General features: G+C 42.8%; 1 protein-coding gene across 1 annotated transcript in view; it reads right to left on the bottom strand.

Annotated features, from left to right (window-relative positions):
- Positions 1 to 12,713: 12,713 nt before the first annotated feature.
- The window catches only part of RFTN1 (raftlin, lipid raft linker 1), a 202,791-nt gene continuing 196,753 nt past the window's right edge, over positions 12,714 to 18,751 (bottom strand). The window contains exons 9-10 of the mRNA XM_054991528.1: positions 16,211 to 16,292; positions 12,714 to 13,999 (exon numbers count right to left, since the gene is read on the bottom strand). Of these exons, the coding sequence (XP_054847503.1) occupies positions 13,577 to 13,999; positions 16,211 to 16,292 (505 nt within the window). The 3' untranslated portion in view covers positions 12,714 to 13,576. The remainder of the gene's footprint in view (positions 14,000 to 16,210; positions 16,293 to 18,751) is intronic.

Genomic DNA, 18,751 nt, shown 5'->3' with positions numbered 1-18,751 from the left:
CCTGTAAGTGACCAAAGAATCAAAGATAACTCTGGCCGGGTGCAGTGTCTACATAAGAGTGTAAGAAAAGAACATAAGAAGAGCCCTGCAGGATCAAACCAGTGGTCCCATCTAATCTAGCATCCTGTCTCATACAGTGGCCAATTAATTACTTTGGAGGACCAAGAACAGGCCATACAGGCCTTCCCCTGATGTTGCCTCCTGGCACTATTATTCAGAGTTTCACTGCCTCTGAATGTGGAGGTTCATTGTCGGACTTCTGTACGGTCCCACATTGGGACTGTGCACGTGCAGGCCTATCAACCAGAAAAGATTCTCTAGCTCTAAAATTCCACAAGGGGGCGCTCTGACCCTACTGCGCAGGCTCAGAGGTTTCCTGCCGAACACAAGCAGGGGGCGGAGTGCCCCTATTCACCTCAGTTCTCCTTAGCTCTACTCCTTGCTTACCACAATTTCTTCTGTGTGATCTCATCATGACTCAAACTCATTTTGAAGAAAACGTTTACAACGTGAAATAAAGATGTCTCACACTATGAGACATGATCATTGTCTGCTGCGTCTGGGTGAAACCTACAACTTTTCAGGAGGCAGATGTTGCCAGAGGTTCACGCCTGAGCCAGAAGTAAAGGAGCTTCTTGGCTCAAATGGCGTTATGGGAGAAGGCTCTCCCGGCTCATATATAACAGCAGTAAAGATAATCTGCCGTGATAAAGCTGCCAGCCCACTCTTAACTGTGAACTCCGGTTCCAAGGGCCAGATCCGGCAGCAAGTTACCTCCCTTGATGGGGCCACCAGCCCGTCCTGAACCATCAGTTCTTAAAGTGCAAGTGCTTGCTAATCCAAGTATATCAGAATAAATATCACAGTTTTATACAATTAGTAAACATCACAGAAAGTGCCAGAGCCTCTTACAGCTGTTACAATCTATATAGAGTGTGCAGTAAGTAATTCCACGTAATTCATGACCAATAAGCTACATTCATACACACATTCATGTTTCAATGTTCTGCGAAAGTTTGTGGATATTTATAAAGTCAACAGCGAAGGTCCAAAGATGTTCTGTAAATTCCTTTGGTCTCTCTTGTAACTACACAACAGGCAAGCCGGAGTTGTCATTCCTGTTTCAGAGTCGCTTTCTTCAGGGTAGTTAGAACCACAACAAATATCCTCTTTATTTGAATTTAAATTACTACAGCTTCTTAGTCCTACGCCAGGCAGGGGTGTGTCTGCCCATAAGTCTTTTCACAACTCAGAAAGCGTCTCTGAAATATCAAGTATTCTGACTTCTCTCTTCATGCTGCTCAGGAAGATCAAATGTGGGCTTGGGAAACCTCTTTCTAACATTTCCTTTAAGTGTGCCAGAGAACATTCCACTACTACCTAGTGTCTTGCAGTCACTCTTGTTTCTGGTAGTAGTGCTGCAAGATCTTCAGTAGGCACTTTCTTATTTCTCATATGCAAGGATGCATTAGTTGTTTTGGAATGCTCACATTCAGGATTCACTTTTTCCTTTCCTCCTCCTCCTAGCATACTTGGTTGCCAGTCCGCAATAAGACTATTGGGCCTTTCCGCATGGTCAATTGCAGCGGTTCCAATTCCATTCTGCTTATCATGATCTCCAGAGTTCCACACAAGCAAGGGAGTCATGGGACGCTCAGTTGAATTTTGTCCACCTTTCCCTGTGTTTTTCCCCTGTGAACATACTGCAACTTTTTTTAAAGCCGCTGCTGAGTCGCGGCAAAAGCGTCGTACATGTGTGCGAAATTCTTAGTCTCTGGATCTCCTCCCCCCTTTTCCTTTCCTTGAGAGCTGATTGGCCTCCTGCCAGTAACCACTCCTACCTTCCTCAGCTCTCTGAACTCCTGCCATTTTTTTCTTTAAAAAGAGGGTTGGAATGCTGCGGCTTCGTTTCTCAAAGGGCTATGAAAACCGCTCCCTCCCCAGCTTTCCACAAATTCCTTTTTATTTTTTAAGCAAAGGAAGGATCATAACACTGCATCCTCATCTCTCAAACAGCTGTGGAAACCACTCCCCCACCTCTCTACACACATCCCCCCCTTTGGCATTAGGAGAAGCCTGAAACAAGCCCCAAGCAACTGAGCATCCATTCCCCCTCTTCTTTAATTAGGGAGTGTTGCAACGCTGTGACATTTGAGCATTCAACCCCTTTAAGTACAATGTCTGTAACTTTCCCTGATGGCATTCCACACTCCCCACTGATAACTTCTTGGGTTTACTTTTTTATTCCTTTTCTTTACAACCGGAGCTTGTGTTCCCAGTGATTTGGAAATGGGGGTGGGGAACTTGTCTCAAGAATCCACCTTTCCCATCCCAGAACACGATCATGTTATGTGATGAGGCAAATGAGAACGTCGTTTGTTTGGGCAGCAGAATATGAACATTTTGCTCTGGCAGAAAGGTGCTGTTTTGCACCAGGCAGACAATTTAAACCACACCAGAGTGATCTGCTAGAAGCTAGTGGAACAAACGCAGCAAGTACTTTGTAGGTTTCCCCCCAGAACTCCACTTCCAGTTGCCTCTCCAGAATTAAAAAAAAAAAAAGTCAGTGGGCACAGGACTGCCCAATCAGCAAGTACAGGCACAGGGAGACGGAGGAGATGGGCTCCAACATTGCAATGTTACAACACATGCGCTGGTTTTTTTTTTAAAGTGATATTGGGTCCAAGATGCTTCACATCTTGACTTGTCTGGTAAGAAAGCAGACACCAAATCACCTCGAGGTCGTGCAGTGCACAGTGCAATGACCCCAAGCTGATTTAGTGCTGATCGGCATGAACACACAGAAGTGCCAGCTTAAAGTGTGCAGTGCTTTATTATTGCACTTTAGTTGTCACTGTACAGGTGTTCTGGTGCTAAGGACTGAAGAGTGATTCATACAAGATTTACTGTGAGATGCTGCACTAAACCCTTTTACTGTTAGTCTTGCTATCTTCTGTTTTATTTTTGGCCAATAGAAAGTTTGTCCCCACTCACCATTAATTGTGTGTGCTCTCAGGTGATTAGCTCCTGGATGTGCATATGCCAGTCTTAGCAAGTCCATCCTACATCTTCTCTGCATCTCTAATTGCTTGTGTGGTTTAAATGTAACTTGTTTCCTTTTCTTATTGGACTCTCTCTATGATTTGCCCAGTTTACCTAGAGAACTCACTGGTTGTTCAAGTGACATGTGGGCAGGATTTGTGTGAGAGATCTCTGTCTTTTGGTAATACTCCTCTGAAGATGCCAGCCACAGCTGCTGGCGAAACGTCAGGAACTACAATGCCAAGACCACAGCAGTACAGCCCGGAAAACCCACAACAACCTCAGTGGGTCCTTGTTTTTCCTTTTGTCACACTGTTCTCCTTCAAACAGTCCTGTTCTTTGACTGCCTCCTCAGAGGTTTCTTTGTCAAATGAGATTTTCTGGGTGCCCACCCCTTTTCTTATTTGTAGGTAACTGTTCACATCTGTCTTTTCCAGATACTTGGCCAAGTCATTACCCAAGATCATGAGAACAGGGATCTCATCCAGCATACCTACTTCCCAAAGCCCTTGTCAGTCTTTGTATTGTATATTAACTTCAGTCACAGGTACTGGGAAAGCTGGACCTCCTAGCCCTTTAATTATTATCCTGCCTTCCACTAGGCCCTCTGAGTTCACCAAGTGGGGTTTACTGACATTCACTTCAGTTCCTGAATCCCACCATGATAACACGTGTGATCCATTCACCTCTACAGATTCACTATAGTCAGGATCCATGTAGGGTTGCCAGGTCCACCCCGGGGTGGGATGCTCGGCACCTACCTGCTATCCTGTGGGTTTCAGCCAGCATGATGATGTCACTTCTGGGAAGTGATGTCATCGTGCAGGCCACGGGCCACCCTGGAAGTGCTTCCATGCTCCTTAGGGGCCCCAATTTGACCAGGATCGAGCCATTGTGGAGCATGTGAGTGCCAATTTAGGCCAATTTAGCATGGATAGGGCTGCGTTCCACAGCGGCCTGATCCAGGCTGATTTGGGCCAGATTCAGCCCCAGTCTGGACTTGGCTTGGGCTGCTGCAGCGTGCGGGAGTGTGCTGTGTGGCCTGGGAGCACACACTGGCAGGTGCATTCCCCCCCCCACTGAACAGGTAAGCGGGCATGGGGGGGTGGGAGCAGCAGATCCTCTACCCACAATGGGAGACTGGCCACCCTAGATCCATGCTTTTCTCAGGTGTTACGATCATACGCATTCTGGTATGTCCTGAACTTAAAATAGCAGTTGGTCTCTTTACTGCCTGGCTTTCCACAGAAATCTCTGAACAGCTTTAGCTACAGTTCCTAGCTCTATCTTTTTTGCTAGTTTGGCTAGCTCTTTCGTGTTCCTATATTTGAGCTCTTATCTGGGCTGTCTTTTGGCCAATTCTAATTGCTTGTATGTGGTCTCAAACCAAAGGACATGGGCCCCATTTGCAATTTTATTAGGAAATCAAACATGTAATCTGGGCATACATGTTTGCACCTAATTCTAATGTTATGCCTCCAGATGGATGCTCACGGGATGCTGCTACTTGGTTGAGGATTCTCCCTATCCTATCTCTCTCAATATAGTGATCAGAGAATGTGTATCTGTATCCCAGATTTAACATTCTGTGATGTAAATTTTGGAAGCACTGACTCGAATGCTGAACTAAATCCTTATTTTGTGTCCATTTTTTCATTGGGTTTGCATAAAAGAGGGTTTTCATTAGTCATTCACTGTTTTTGTTAATTGTTATCATGGTACTAGTTGGCTGGAACTGATTAAATAGTTGGATTGAGGGCAATGCCAAGACACCGTAACTGGTGAAAGAAGTTTATACAGTTGGGTTAACATGGGTATGTAGATACTGCCTTTGAAAAAGGAGCAAACACTGTTGAGACATCTGTTGTAGACGTTTTTGTACCTGTGCCTACTCCCTTTTGCCCCCAAATTAAATGAATCTACAAATTTGAAAGAATGCGGCCAATGCTGGTGGATCATCGATAGTTCAAAGAGAAGCAAAATGTTCTTTAAACTTTTCCAAGTGACCTGATAACCTAGCAGGTAACTGGCAGAATAAACATAAGAACATAAGAGAAGCCATGTTGGATCAGGCCAATGGCCCATCCAGTCCAACACTCTGTGTCACACAGTGGCCAAACACCAGGTGTCCTCAGGAGGTCTGCCAGTGGGGAAGGGACGCTAGAAGCCCTCCCACTGATTGCCCCCCCGAACACCAAGAATACAGAGCATCACTGCCCTAGACAGAGAGTTCCATCTATACCTTGTGGCTAATAGCCACTGATAGACCTCTGCTCCATATGTTTATCCAATCCCCTCTTGAAGCTGTCTATGCTTGAAGCTGCCACCACCTCCTGTGGCAGTGAATTCCATGTGAAGAAGTACTTCCTTTTATCTGTCCTAACCCGACTGCTCAGCAATTTCATTGAGTGCCCACGAGTTCTTGTATTGTGAGAAAGGGAGAAAAATACTTCTTTCTCTACCTTCTCTGTCCCATGCATAATCTTGTAAACCTCTATCATGTCACTCCTCAGTCATTATTTCTCCAAGCTAGAGAGCCCCAAGCGCTTTACCCTTTCTTCATAGGGGAAGTGTTCCATCCCTTTAATCATTCTAGTTGCCCCTTTCTGCATTTTTTCCAGTGCTATAGTATCTTTTTTGAGGTGTGGTCACCCGATTCGTACACAGTATTCCAAATGAGGCCATACCATTGATTTATACAGGGGCATTATGATACTAGCTGATTTGTTTTCATTTCCCTTCCTTATAATCCCCAACATAGTGGTGGTGGCATTTTTTATTGTCGTTGCACACTGTATCGACATTTTCAGTGAGTTATCTACCACGACTCCAAGGTCTCTCTCTTGGTCAGTCTCCGCCAGTTTGGACCCCATCATTGTGTATTTATATTTGGGATTTTTGGCCCAATGTGCATTAATTTGCAGTTGGCCACATTAAACCTCATTTGCCACGTTGATGCCCACTCGCCCAGCCTCGACAGATCCCTTCGGAGTGCTTCACAATCCTCCATGGTTAAAGATACTGTATTGTGCCCATGGAAATATAAAAACAAAGATACTCCAATGTAAGTATTCTAGTCACTCCAGATTGATGCCCCACAGACTTATTAACAGATTCCAGATCAAACAATGAACTAATGGCTAACCACTTGGGATTTGGTATGCCATAATTCAAGTGTTAACACCTTATCAGACGTAGAATCTAAAATCTAATATATCAACTGAATGTATCTTTTTATCCTGCTTGTCTTCCAAGGACCTCTGGCTGGTTACATGATTCTTCCTTCCCTGTTTTATCCTCACAATAACCCTGTAGGTCAGGTAAGGCTGAAAGTATGTGGCTGGCCCAAGCACACACAAGGCACATCATGAAAGAGTGAAGATTCAAAGTCCGATTTCCCAGTTCTTAGCCTTAAGCACTACACCTCACTGGCTGTCAAATCTGAAGTATAGAGCATAACACCAAGTGATGTGGCCTGTCATAGTATGCCTGTCATTTGGAGCTAAATAGGCTAGTATCCATTCTGTATTGCTAACATTATTTCAAAAGCACTCTTCCTCCTCTGCTTTTTGGTTGATCCACAAGCTTCAGACTCAAGTGTTTCTCACAGAGGCAGTGAAACAGAGCCACCCTTGTCCAAGAGAGGATGTTCAGATATTTATGCATGCTCAGATATTCTCCAGGTATATATCTAAAATAAAGCTTTAAAATTTAGAGTGTCTCCCCTTCCCTACAACCCCCAGGTGTGGAGTGAGCATGCTCATTGGAGGCACAGAATGTTAAGGACAGTGGTCAGTTGAGGAACAAAATACAAAACTCTTTGTCTGAACCCCTAAAATGACATTTTCTCCCCTCCTTCCCATTCTATGGATCCTCACAAGCACACAAGTTCTTACTTCCTATTTATCAACTCAATTTTAACTTTCCTTAGTCGCTGACAGACTTGAATAGCAGTATTTGTTTCCTGCTCCTAAGATGTGCAAGGAGAATTTATTATGGATTAATTCCCCTTGATTTCAAAGGTGTCATGTCATTACCCTTTGTGGAATGGGGGAGGGGGAGAAGAGACTAGGTTGGTTCAGTGCAGAGCACCCGGGGAGTGGAGCTCTTGTCAACTTGCATAAATATTGAGGAAGCCTTTTTTCTTTGAAATGCCAATTCTGATCTTTTTTAAACTCTCTGAGCCACTGAGAATTAATCTTCCTGAAAAATGAGATTATTTATGACAGTAGCCAAGTCAAGCCGAAAGAGGAACTATATACCAGTGTTCTATAGCAGCTTTTAAAATAAAATTCTTTCCTTTAAAAATAATAGGTATGCAATTGAAAAGGAGGTAGAAAATGAGGAAGGTACTTCTAGAGATGCAACAGCATAAGCATGAATCAGTGTTTTATGTGGCATTCCTGCCTTGCAAAACGCTACCTATACCAGCGTCTCTGCCATTTCCTGCTAACTTGTCTGTCTCTCTTCCTCCCCTCTCTCACATTTTCTCTATTCTTCGTCATGACCTTAAGATGCTGTGAAGTCACAGCTGACTTAGGGCAACCCTTCATGGGATTTTCAAGGCAAGAGATGAGCAGAGATGGTTTCACATTGCTTGCCTTTGCATAGTGACCCTGGACCTCCTTGGTGATCTGTCCAAACACCAGCCAGGGCCACCCTGCTTAGCTTCCGAAATGGGATGAAATCCTGCTCTCCTGGACTGATTACTACAAGGGCATGCCTCTCTAATTTCAGGCTGTCACATACACCTAGACATTTCAGCAAGGTCCCGCCCACCGCAAGTCTATTTGCCACAGCACAAATATCTTAGTGAATTTCAAGTACAGAAAAGGCTTTGTTAACTAGCTTCCATGGGAAATGGGGCTTGCTGGTTATCTGAATATATTGATGAACCAAGCTTTTGCCAAATGAGAAGGAGGTAGAAGTCCCGAGTGGGCTGTGGCCATGTCAAGGAGGACCTGCAGCCTGTTCTACCACTGCCCACTTCTCACTGCTGCTTTCTCATTGCCCTATATGAGTAACCTGGGGTCTTTCCACTCCAGTCACTTGGCTGGAATGCAGGTGAGCCATTCACATAGTGCCCACTCAGGGCCTCACTCGCCTGCAGCTGCCCCGGTACAAGGCAGTAGTGTCAAATGGGTGGTTGCAAGTGTGCCCTTGGGACCTGTGCATACCAATTAACCAAGCTGTCTGGTTAGCCAGGTGTAGGTCAATAAAGCTTTTACTGTACACAGTGCAGCAAACAGAACTTATCTTTACTATCACAAACACTTCAAAGATAGTGTGACAATCACCTATTTTCCCTGGAAAAAAAATCCCCTTGCAATTACAGTACTAAATTACATTCTCTCAGCCTCCTTGCTTACTAGTTATTTTGCATGAATGCTTTACTTATGAATCTTCTGGGACTTATCATGCATCTTAATGATCTAATAGTGAAACAGCAGCATTTTTTTTCAATATAACTACTGAGTAATTTATAATTCATTTGCTGTGAAGCCTCCATAATTGAAGAGGATACAAGATTATTCATGCAGACTAGTCTCATGACGGCTCATTTATTCTACCGGAGAAACCTGCAGAAGTCACAGCATAAAAGAGGACACCGATCATCCTGCATTTGTTGGAAGCATGGCCTTCTAAACCAAAGTTTCATTGACATAAAAGGAAAATAGGACAGTTCAAAACAACTTAGGTATTTTCATTTTTGCTTGTAAGCAACAGTGGGAGGAATGGACCAAAGATTGTATTGGTTGCATGAGGAAATTTTTTTCTTTAGCATCCAAAGTACCTCTTTACATTTGAAAAACTATTTCTATTGCTATAAGGTAGCAAGTAATGGTGCTGTGTGTGAGAGAGATTTTCTTTTCTCCTCCTTTAAGTATTTTTGATAGTGAAAATTCATCCTTCCATTTTGAAATCGGGCTGTGGGCCTGTCTGGGGCATCTGTTCAAAAGGCTATAGTGTGGTAGGGTTGGTGAATGTCCCTCTCTCTAGGGAGCAGCTGTTTATGTTGGAAAGACTGTGGCTTCATGTTCCTTGCAGATCTTTTTAGTGTGCAATGCAAAATCTGCATGCATTTTGTAGGACAGCTCTTTAAGTAGGTTCAGAAAGCAAATCTAGTCCTTTGCTCAGGGAAGAGATGAAAAGAGAGTCATTGCTCTGGTCGAGCACCTAAGAAGTTAACGATCAAACTTTAGTTAAAAGATTAGTCAGACATTTGCCTGAGCCTCTCGAATGCTATCGCTGCTCAGCCCCAATAGTATACAATTCTGACAAAGGTAGAATGAGTGTATGTATGTCTGTGCTTTGTCATACTGCCTACCTTTCAACACAAAAAGTTTCAATTAGAACGTCTGTAAAATATATAAACAGCAACAGTGCACATGATTCTGTTAATGACAAGGGCTACAAATGGATTTGAAAATTATTTCAGCCACAGCTTCCACTGTGCAGTAAGCCAACATTAGTCACTGCAAGCATGGTCAGGCCAGTATCAAGAGCTTAAGTCAGGGGGGGGAGCCTTTCTTTTCATTAACGATATTTCACTTTGGTTGAAGTTTAATATCTGTATCCTAACAGCTTTGTTCTGTGAAATTGGTCTTCTAGTAGGGGAAGGTATACAAGGACTTTACTGTGGTGCAGCCAGATACCAGTTGTATGAACGGTTGCTTCCACCCATCTGCCATGTGGCTTAATTGTGGAGGCTCAAAAAGATGATAGGAATCACAACTATCACATTTTTAGCCAGCCCTTCCTTTAAGTAGCTCAGGTTGGCCTATATATATTTATCCACTTATATTTTATCTTCACAACCGCTCTGTAAGGTAGGTTACTGCAGATACAGCCTTCTTAGAAGTGCGAGGTCACACAAACAGCTCCTCCATGCAATGGTAACAGGATTGTGAACCCGCCACAAGTACCTTCTTACTTCCAGGGACAATTCCATAGATGCAAGATTCTGGCTGAGGCAAATACTTCCTACATAATGGGGGACAGCAGTCATATAAATGTTACTGATTCTATTGCTACCAAAAACAGGCTGCCTCAATAAAAAGTAAGAAGATAATAGTAGTACAATAGAGAGTTAGCTGCATCTTTACCATACTCAACTTGTTTTTTTATTTCTCGGTTCTTTACTACATAAAAGCCTTCTATTTGATTAATCAGGTTCATAAATTCAAGCTCATGCCTGCACCTTCAGATGAATCCTTCCAAACTAGCAGTAAATTTATATGAGGTATTATCACCATCTTCTTGCATGAGGAAAGACTGCCACTCTGTCATTTGCAGTGCATTGACCATTATTTCTCCTAGAAGCTGGAGTTCTTTTTAGATGATCACTCTTCAGTACTTCTGTTCATACAGATGTTTATTCTTGCTGTGTTGCTAGCGCATATTCTTTCTACATTGAGAATATTGTCAGGTTCTGCCGTATTCCTCCCCTGCGCACGCCCACCTGCTGTGGTGCCGACTGAGGAGTTGCAGTCCTGTCCCTGACCTCTAGCTTCCGGGTTGCCTGGTCAGCCTCTTGTCAGGAGGCTCCCATGGCTGTCACAATTGGGGGTCGCAGTGCTGGGGTGGTTTGCCCATTCAGCCTTGTGCCCCCTGAGGAGGCTGCCCTTCACATCACGAACAGAACTCCACTCTCCTCCCCGGCCGGGGTTAGGAGCCTTGTTTTTTATACACTCTGTTTACTAGCCCTGCCCTGGTGCCCACTCCCCAGCCCTCAAGGTGTAGAGCCAACACCTGAGCTAGTGGTCACCACAACCCCCTGGCTCCGCCCTTCTCTCCCTCCTGGGACTGACTGGCCATCCCCTCTATAGCAGCCCTGCCCCTGCTCAGGGCTGCAGCTCGCTGGCCGGTTGCTGTTGCCCCACGGAATCTGAAGCCGGCCTGAGCTCCTGGCGTCTCCTGGAGGTGGGGCTGCACTGATTGGCAGTTCTGGCTGGACGGTGGGTATCTCAGCTGCTGCCCCACCCTTGTTGAAGCTGGGGCTCATTCCTGGCCACATCGCTGCAGCTGCTGATTGATTGTTGGGGCTGTGGCTCGGCCCAGCTTGCTGGCATAGCTCCTGCCAATGTGACTCTTGCTGCTATCCTCTCCGCCGCTGAGGCTCTTGCCACCACTGCCCACCTGGGGCTCCAGGTGAGTTCTGTTGGGGCAGGGAGGCAGGGAAGTGGCCAGGGAGTTGTCCACGGCTTCTGACTCCAGACAAATATATCTTAACTTTGCTAGAAGCATCTTGTTTCTAGCAATGGGTTAGCAAATGGAAGGCATTCTTTCTCTCTCCCTTCCCCCTAATCCCTACCTACCATAGTTAAAAGGACTTTGCTCTATTACATTGTGCGAATAAATAGATTTCTGAAATTTCATTGAGAGAATATTCAGGCATAATTTGTGTGTGTGAGATGTTCAGGTGAGGTACAATTTGGGCGGGGGGATGTGCAACTCTGATTGACATCTACTGCCAATCATCTTTAAAGTAGAGCCATTATTTTAGTCTGCTTTAATTGTTCCATCTGCTGTCATTTAAGGAGAAACTGATTTTTAAAAATTCATAGTAGTGGCAAAACCGAACCTTGGAGAATCCCATGTAGATCATGAACGGTTCAAACACAAGGGATTCAGACAAGGGCCCTTTGTATTCCCCACTGGCATGGTTGCCAGCCACATGCGGGACTTCAAAAGTTTAGGAACAAAGTGACACAACAATAGGAGGATGGGGATTGATTGGAGCTCAGGTTGGCACAGGAGAAGTAAAATGGCTGGAGATTTGATAGGGGAGGAAGAGGAGTCTCAATTAACAGCAGGCAGGATTGGAATGAATGCTACAGTATGAGACATCTGTTGGAAAGGAAATTACCTAAAGCAGGAGCCTGGCAATGGCTGCAGCAAGAGGTTTGTACTTGGCAATCATTTTGGACCAAATACTACAGAAATGGGAAAGTTCACTACCACGTCTAAAGTTGGTTGTAGCATTTTGGGTATTTTCACTGAATATGGCCCTATCCATTTTAAAATGTAGACTAACATTATAATTTGTATTTAATTTGCAGTTAAATAAAAATTATGCCATGGACTTTTCATGGTTGCTTCAGGGTGGACAGCTGCCTCTGTTGAATTCCACAGGTAATTAAAGCTATTTACAATGCAATTTTCCTAATATTCAGCTGAGTTGCTGAAGCCAAAGCAAACATTCTTCAATTACTGAAAAATATATTAAATGGCTTTGTGTATTGTGTGAAATGAAGTGATTTAAAGTATCCTTCCATTATCTTTTATATGGCCATTTGAAGTAGTACAGTTTGTTTTAAAGCATTCTGCAAATTGCAGTTGCTCGTAGATGAAACTGACAGTTTAAAAAATAGCTTAAGCATGCATGATGTGCACCTAGAGACCACATTTTATTGAGTCAAAATACTTTACAGAGAAACTAATGGGAACTATCAGACATACATCAGCCAGTAGGGAAAAGAAACTATATTGTTTATAGGCTCTGAGTTTCAATTTGTGTAAGGACAAAAGGCATCTTCAAAACACTTTACAGATTCTAAATATTGCCCAAATGCAGACACAGTGGAGGTGCCTAGTAATGAGAGAAGCAACTACAGGGATGTATATTAAGAAGTGATTAAAAATTCAAGAATATTCAAGAGCTTTACAAATTCAAATTACACAAGTTTTATTGTAAAGATCAATATACCTTCAAAATAAGAACAATTATTGTACATCGTGTACTGGTCAGCTAAAAAGGTGTGTGTATGAGAGAGAGAGAGAGTTTACTTATTATTTGGTGTCTTTTGGGACCATAGTGGCTTCTACTCATCTACTACGAGCTTAACATTTTTCTTGAAGAAAATTCTCAATACGAACTTCTATACTGGCAAACTGAATTGACAAATATCTCAGCGTCTAACTTTAGGAAATATATACAAATTAAACAGTTATGCTCAACGTGTATCAAACATTGTGGCAAGTTGACTGGCAACTTAAACATCCTACATAATCTTGATCAAACAGTAATTGAACATGAAGTAGGTTCTTCAGCACGCAAGCAATAGCTGCCTTGTGCTACTCGTGGTTTCCCAGACAAAACTCAAAGTTGTCATTATTGCTTTAAATTTTGTAAGAGATGAGTGATTCCAAAAGCAATACAAATAGAAACATTTATGAGAAATACAATTGTAACCACGTTTTAAAGCTTTTTCTTACATCCTGAATTCCATTTGACAAAAGGAAATAAAAAATATGACACACACATCAATAATACTTTGATTTAAAATGTGAACATAGTACAGGGCCTAACTTTTGTTTGCTTTAAAAGGCAACTTAAAAATTTCAATATCCATAGGTTTTTTTTTTAAAACAAAGCCTGCATACATTTGCATACAAAAGTTCAAAATGCAATACTACTATTTTTATGTTGCGTACTTATAAAAACCAAACAATGCCAAATCAATTTCAGTAATTCATTAATTTTCACCAGTGGTAATCAAAACGGGTTCTTTGTTTTGGCAAATAACTACCCTCAATAACTGTCCCTAGTGTCAAAAGATGTTTCTGTTGGTTCTGCCGAACAGTTCCACTCACTGCCATCTATTGTACAATGATCTTGGAATGCTGGGTCTTCATCGTTTTCGCATTTGCCTTCCAGATCCAAGCACAAGACTCCTGTGTCTTTATCAGCTTCGTGACATGTATTCCATTGTTCTTCAGACACCACATTCTCATAGCTGGGCACATCTGTGTGCTCAAAAGCTTCAGTTCTGTCTTCCACATCATCCAGATCTGAGATTACTGGAAACTGCGATTCTGAATTTCTTGTGTTTTCTGTGACTTCCAAGCTTTGCTTTTCTTCTGCCATCTGCTGTTCTCTGGCGCTTAGTTTTGCCTTCAGAGATTTCTTTGCTTGCTTGTGGTACCTTTCTTCTCTGGAGAATCTCCAGTGAAACTGCAAATAGATATAGTTGTAAGGAATATGTTAGAGAAATATTAAATACCAATAGAAAGGTATTTAAATTCCATTTGACAAAAGGAAATAAAAAATATGACACACATCAATAATTGCTGAATATTAATCAAGTATCATAAAATGAGAGCTAGAAGGACTTTTAGATAGAGGTGCTAGCTTGCATGTTAGCTTTGCTGTCAGTGTAAGCTAAGCTTCTTAAAGAAAACCGTAATCTTTCCAAGACAGAACCTTTTGATCTGCTCAGTTTTTAAAATGTGTGAGCCATGATTCATTACCTCCAGTGCATGCACAGACTTCTGTGTGCTGGCATTCTTCCATTCTCCTCTGTGAGCCACAGAAAGTTTAGTACAGAAACTGAAAACCGTGTGTACGTGGACCATTTCCTTTATGGATGAAAATGGGGAGTCCTTATATACACAGGTCTTTGGATCATGGGAAAAAAAACAGGCAGATTCAACATGGAACTTCCCCTCTTGCATGCTACCTTTCTATAAGCTTCAGTTTCAAATCCTGAGGCAATAAGCCAACATATTTTGACATCAGTATCAAACTATGATGATGCAACAGAAGGAGAAAAAGGTCAATCGAAGAAATTTGTATGGTACACCTTTTCAGAAAGTCTGCCTATTAATGCATACACAGTCTAGTTTATTAAGTTAACATTGTTTCATATAAAGACAATATTTTATGATGCAAGGAATTCTTGCTAGTTATGTGGACAGGTTTATGAAATGAATGGAACGTATCCTATTTCAAAGCTAACGGATCATATGATGAAGTGCCCAAATTAATTTCTGAATTTTGTTCCTGTATTTTAGAAGCACACCAGATTGTGAGATTTGAGTTTGTGTATAAGACCTTAGTTAATCATATTTGCAATTGCTTACTAGTGTTCAAATGTCTTTCAAATTCATCAAGCCTTTTCTACCTCTTATAATACAAGAATCTTTATAAATGAGATGAACTTCAGAAAGGGCATACTGCAAGATCAGCTTGTCAATGTGTTGTGTAAGCTTTTTTTTAAAAAATAGCTTTTACACTGTAGTCAGACCATGTACATCTATTAAACAGAAACTAGTGAATTGTTGTTTCATGCAAATTACACAACAGTGTTTCGTGTTTAGCTACATGTTGCATTAACACAGTGCTGGATCTAGTGTTCCCAGCGCCGGGAACAAGCACCGGCACTGTGTGATGACGGCACTTCATGACATCATCACGTGGGGGCGGGCGTGCCACCAGCAGAGCGGTGGCAGCGACGGTGGCTGGGAGGCTGCACGCACCACTTGCCTGCCCGGCTGAGGGGGCGGCCAGCTTGCTGCGCGCTCCCTGTCCTGCGGGGCAGGCGAATGGTGCGGGTGGCCTCCCAGTCCTCCGTGCCACTCACTTGCCCAGCAGGACAGGGAGAGTGGCAAGCTGGCTGCCTCCTCAGCCGGGCAGGTGAATGGCACGGAGGGCTGGGAGGCCGCCTGCACCATTCGCCTGCCCCACAGGACACAGGGAGCGTGCGGCAAGTTGGCCACCCCCTCAGCGGGGCAGGCGAGTAGCGCGGGCAACCTCCCAGCTTTTCGTGCCATTCACCTGCCCGGCTGAGGGGGCGGCCAGCTTGCTGCATGCTCCCTGTGTTTTGCTGGGCAAGCGAATGGCATGGGTGGCCGCTCAGCCGCCGGTGCTGTCGCTGGCGTGCTCCCGGTGGTTGGCAGCTGCGCCTGGAGCCCCCTCTTTGGTGACGCTGGGGACAGACTACCCCCCCTCAATCCGGCCCTGCATTAACATTTGCATGTTTTGATTTCTTTGTGCAAGTAGGTAAGTGCAACAAGTAGCAACGCCTCTTAGGAACACTGCAGATCAACTAGAGAAGGCAAAGGGGGAGTGGCAGCCTGGAATCAAAGGCTGAATCCAGACTTCGTCACTGCCCAAATCATTGTGTTTCAAACTGTGTATTGGGGAGAGGGAACATATAATACAGAATCCCCTTCTCTCCACTGAAACTGTTAGGGGTTCTTGCGTCTTCTGAATATTTTACTATTTTGCATTAACTTAAAGAGTTCATGTCATAGTTCAAAAGTGTTCAACAAATCTTCTAAATCTCAGCAGTTTTATAAAAGCTGCTCTTACTGATGTGGAAAATCAATTAGAATATGAAAGCTTTGCCAAAACAAACACATAGAGCAATTCAAGGCCATATACCTTAGATTGTTTCTTCTTGGTTTTCTGGGGCAGGAAGGGTCTCTGAAGAAAGACAATCTGCTTAGTGGCTAAATTCCCATCCCTACAAAAAACCACAGTCATGACTCATGAGAATAAAGTTCCATTCACCAGCAGTATACTCTCAGATGCATGGTCCAGTAGACAGTAGTTCATTAAAATCAATTCCAGAAGGCACTGGACCTGTAGTCTTCACTAGACTCAAGCAGGGCAAGATGGGAGTCAGTAGAAAAATTCTGATCTCTCCTGCACTCATGCCTACTCTAATACAATTTAGGCAGCAGTACCAGTCAATAATGTTCATCTGTCAAAATATTTTGAAACAGAAATATGAGCTGTTAATAACGTTACCAGAAAAGTCAGCCTGAGCGGTGCTTTTCCACAGTTGTGGATATTAACTCAGAAAATTAAAAGGTCAGCTGCAATACTGGATTAGTATCCCACCTGGCTGCGTAATAAATTTCAGGCTAAAGCCAAACCACCAATAACTCTTAAAGAAATATGGGAGGAAAAGTTCAATTGGTCATTCCTAAGTACCTTTGTGCAACCTCATTTGGATTACTGTGTGCAGTTTTTGTCACCCTATCTCAAAAATGTCATTACAGAGCCGGAAAAACTACAGAAGGGGGAAGTAAAGATGATGAAGAGGTTGGGGCACCCTTCTTAAAAGGAAAGGCTAAAGAGACTGGGTCTTTTCAGTTTAGAAAAAAGACAACTGAGGGGGAACATGACAGATTATATACTATTAGGCATGGGCAGAGAAACTGGAGAGAGTTTTTTCTCTCTCTCCCAAAATACTAAAACTGGGGGCACCCAAGTGAAGCTGATGGACAACAGATTAAGGATGAACAAAATGAAGTACTTCTTTACTCAATGAGTGGTTAAAATGTGAAATTCACTGCCAGAGGATGCAGTGAGAGCCACACGCACAGATGGCTTTCAATGGGAACTGGACACATTCATGAAGGATTGGTCCCTTAGAGGATATTAACCATGGTGACTAAAGGGAATCTCCAAGTATTAGGAGACAACATTGTGGGAATGCCTTGGCATCGAAGCCCTGTTGTTTGTCCTCCATAGTAAATGATCTCTGCGTGAAATAGGTTGCTGAACTGGATCAGGTCTGATTCAGCAGGGCTGTTCTTGTTTGCCATGCTCCTGGCAAAAGGAACATAGGGGCAACACAACAAAGTGGTTGAAACAGGAAGACTGAGGAACAAAGATGTCAACACAAAGAAAAGGCTATAGCATAATGCTAGTGCTGTACAGATGGACTGGTTCTGACAATAGATTAGGAAAACATTTTTTCTCCAGCCCAAGATGATTTCTAGCAGATATATGTCATGAAAAACACCCATGTTGGGCACAGTGCTTTACACGATTCAACGTGTATTTTGGTTATAGGCAAACACAAACTTAACAGGCCAAGTGTTTAAGGCTTGCCTGGTAAACTTGTACTGGTCAACAGTTAGAATGCATGAGAATTCAGGGCCCTCAAATTACCCTAAAAGGTAATTTCTAAACTAGTTCCAGAGGAAAATCTAAAACAGAAGTCCAGACAGATGTATCTGATGAAGCAAGCTCAGACCCACAAAACCTTATGCTGAAATACCTTTTGCTAGTCTTCAGAATACCACTGGACTCTTATTTTGCTGCTACAGACTAATATGGCTACCTATCTGGAATTGCCACATTAATCTGCACTGAATAAAACACAGGGTCTTCTGGCACCTGAAAAACTAGCAAATTTGTTCTGCCTTAAGTTTTCATTAGCTACAGCCTACTTTGTCAGAGGCATGAAGTACATGATAGATGTCCTTTGCATTTCATACATGACCTTTTAGTTTCACTTCTAACCAGTGCTATTTTCTGGTAAAAGAGGTGGTGGAACTCTCTATTATCAAAGCATGTGTGCGCTCCCGGAAATGCGTGATAACATCACTTCCGGAACCCAGCACAATGTATTATGATGAGGTAAATGTTAGTAAGCTTGGGAAATTACGCTGTTATGAGAAAGGGTTTGTTTCCTTTCTGTATCCTTTACAAAAACTGAAATCTTCCATTCCCTTTCCGAAACATTTCATTTCTTTGGAATCATATTTTAAAATTTGCAAGGAGGGGGCCTCTAAAAATCCAAAACCCATCTCACAAATCTAAATTCTAACATTTCTCTCTAGAAAAAAAAATTCCAAAATTCTTTCTCAAAATTCCACAGTCTGAAATTCCTAATCTAATGAATATTGAATTTTCAGGGAGGGTTTTGCTTTACTGGAGCAATTCAAAATTAGATACTCAACTTTAGCTGCATTAGATCTATACTTAGTTTAAAATGGCTTTTTTTTGTTGCCTGCCAACTCTACCTTACCAATGGCTAAGCTGTTGTGACATTGTGAAATGCTCATAAATATTCCAATGTCCCAGACAAACAATATTCATAAAAACTTCCTTAACTTATGTTCTTCTGTTCACTGCAATTTCAGTGATGTTAATCAGCTGAGGCTGGGGAGAACCATTAGAGTTACA

This window comes from Eublepharis macularius, chromosome 11, assembly GCF_028583425.1.
Source record: "Eublepharis macularius isolate TG4126 chromosome 11, MPM_Emac_v1.0, whole genome shotgun sequence".
Lineage (NCBI taxonomy): Eukaryota > Metazoa > Chordata > Lepidosauria > Squamata > Eublepharidae > Eublepharis > Eublepharis macularius.
This window is presented reverse-complemented; position numbering and strand designations above follow the sequence as displayed.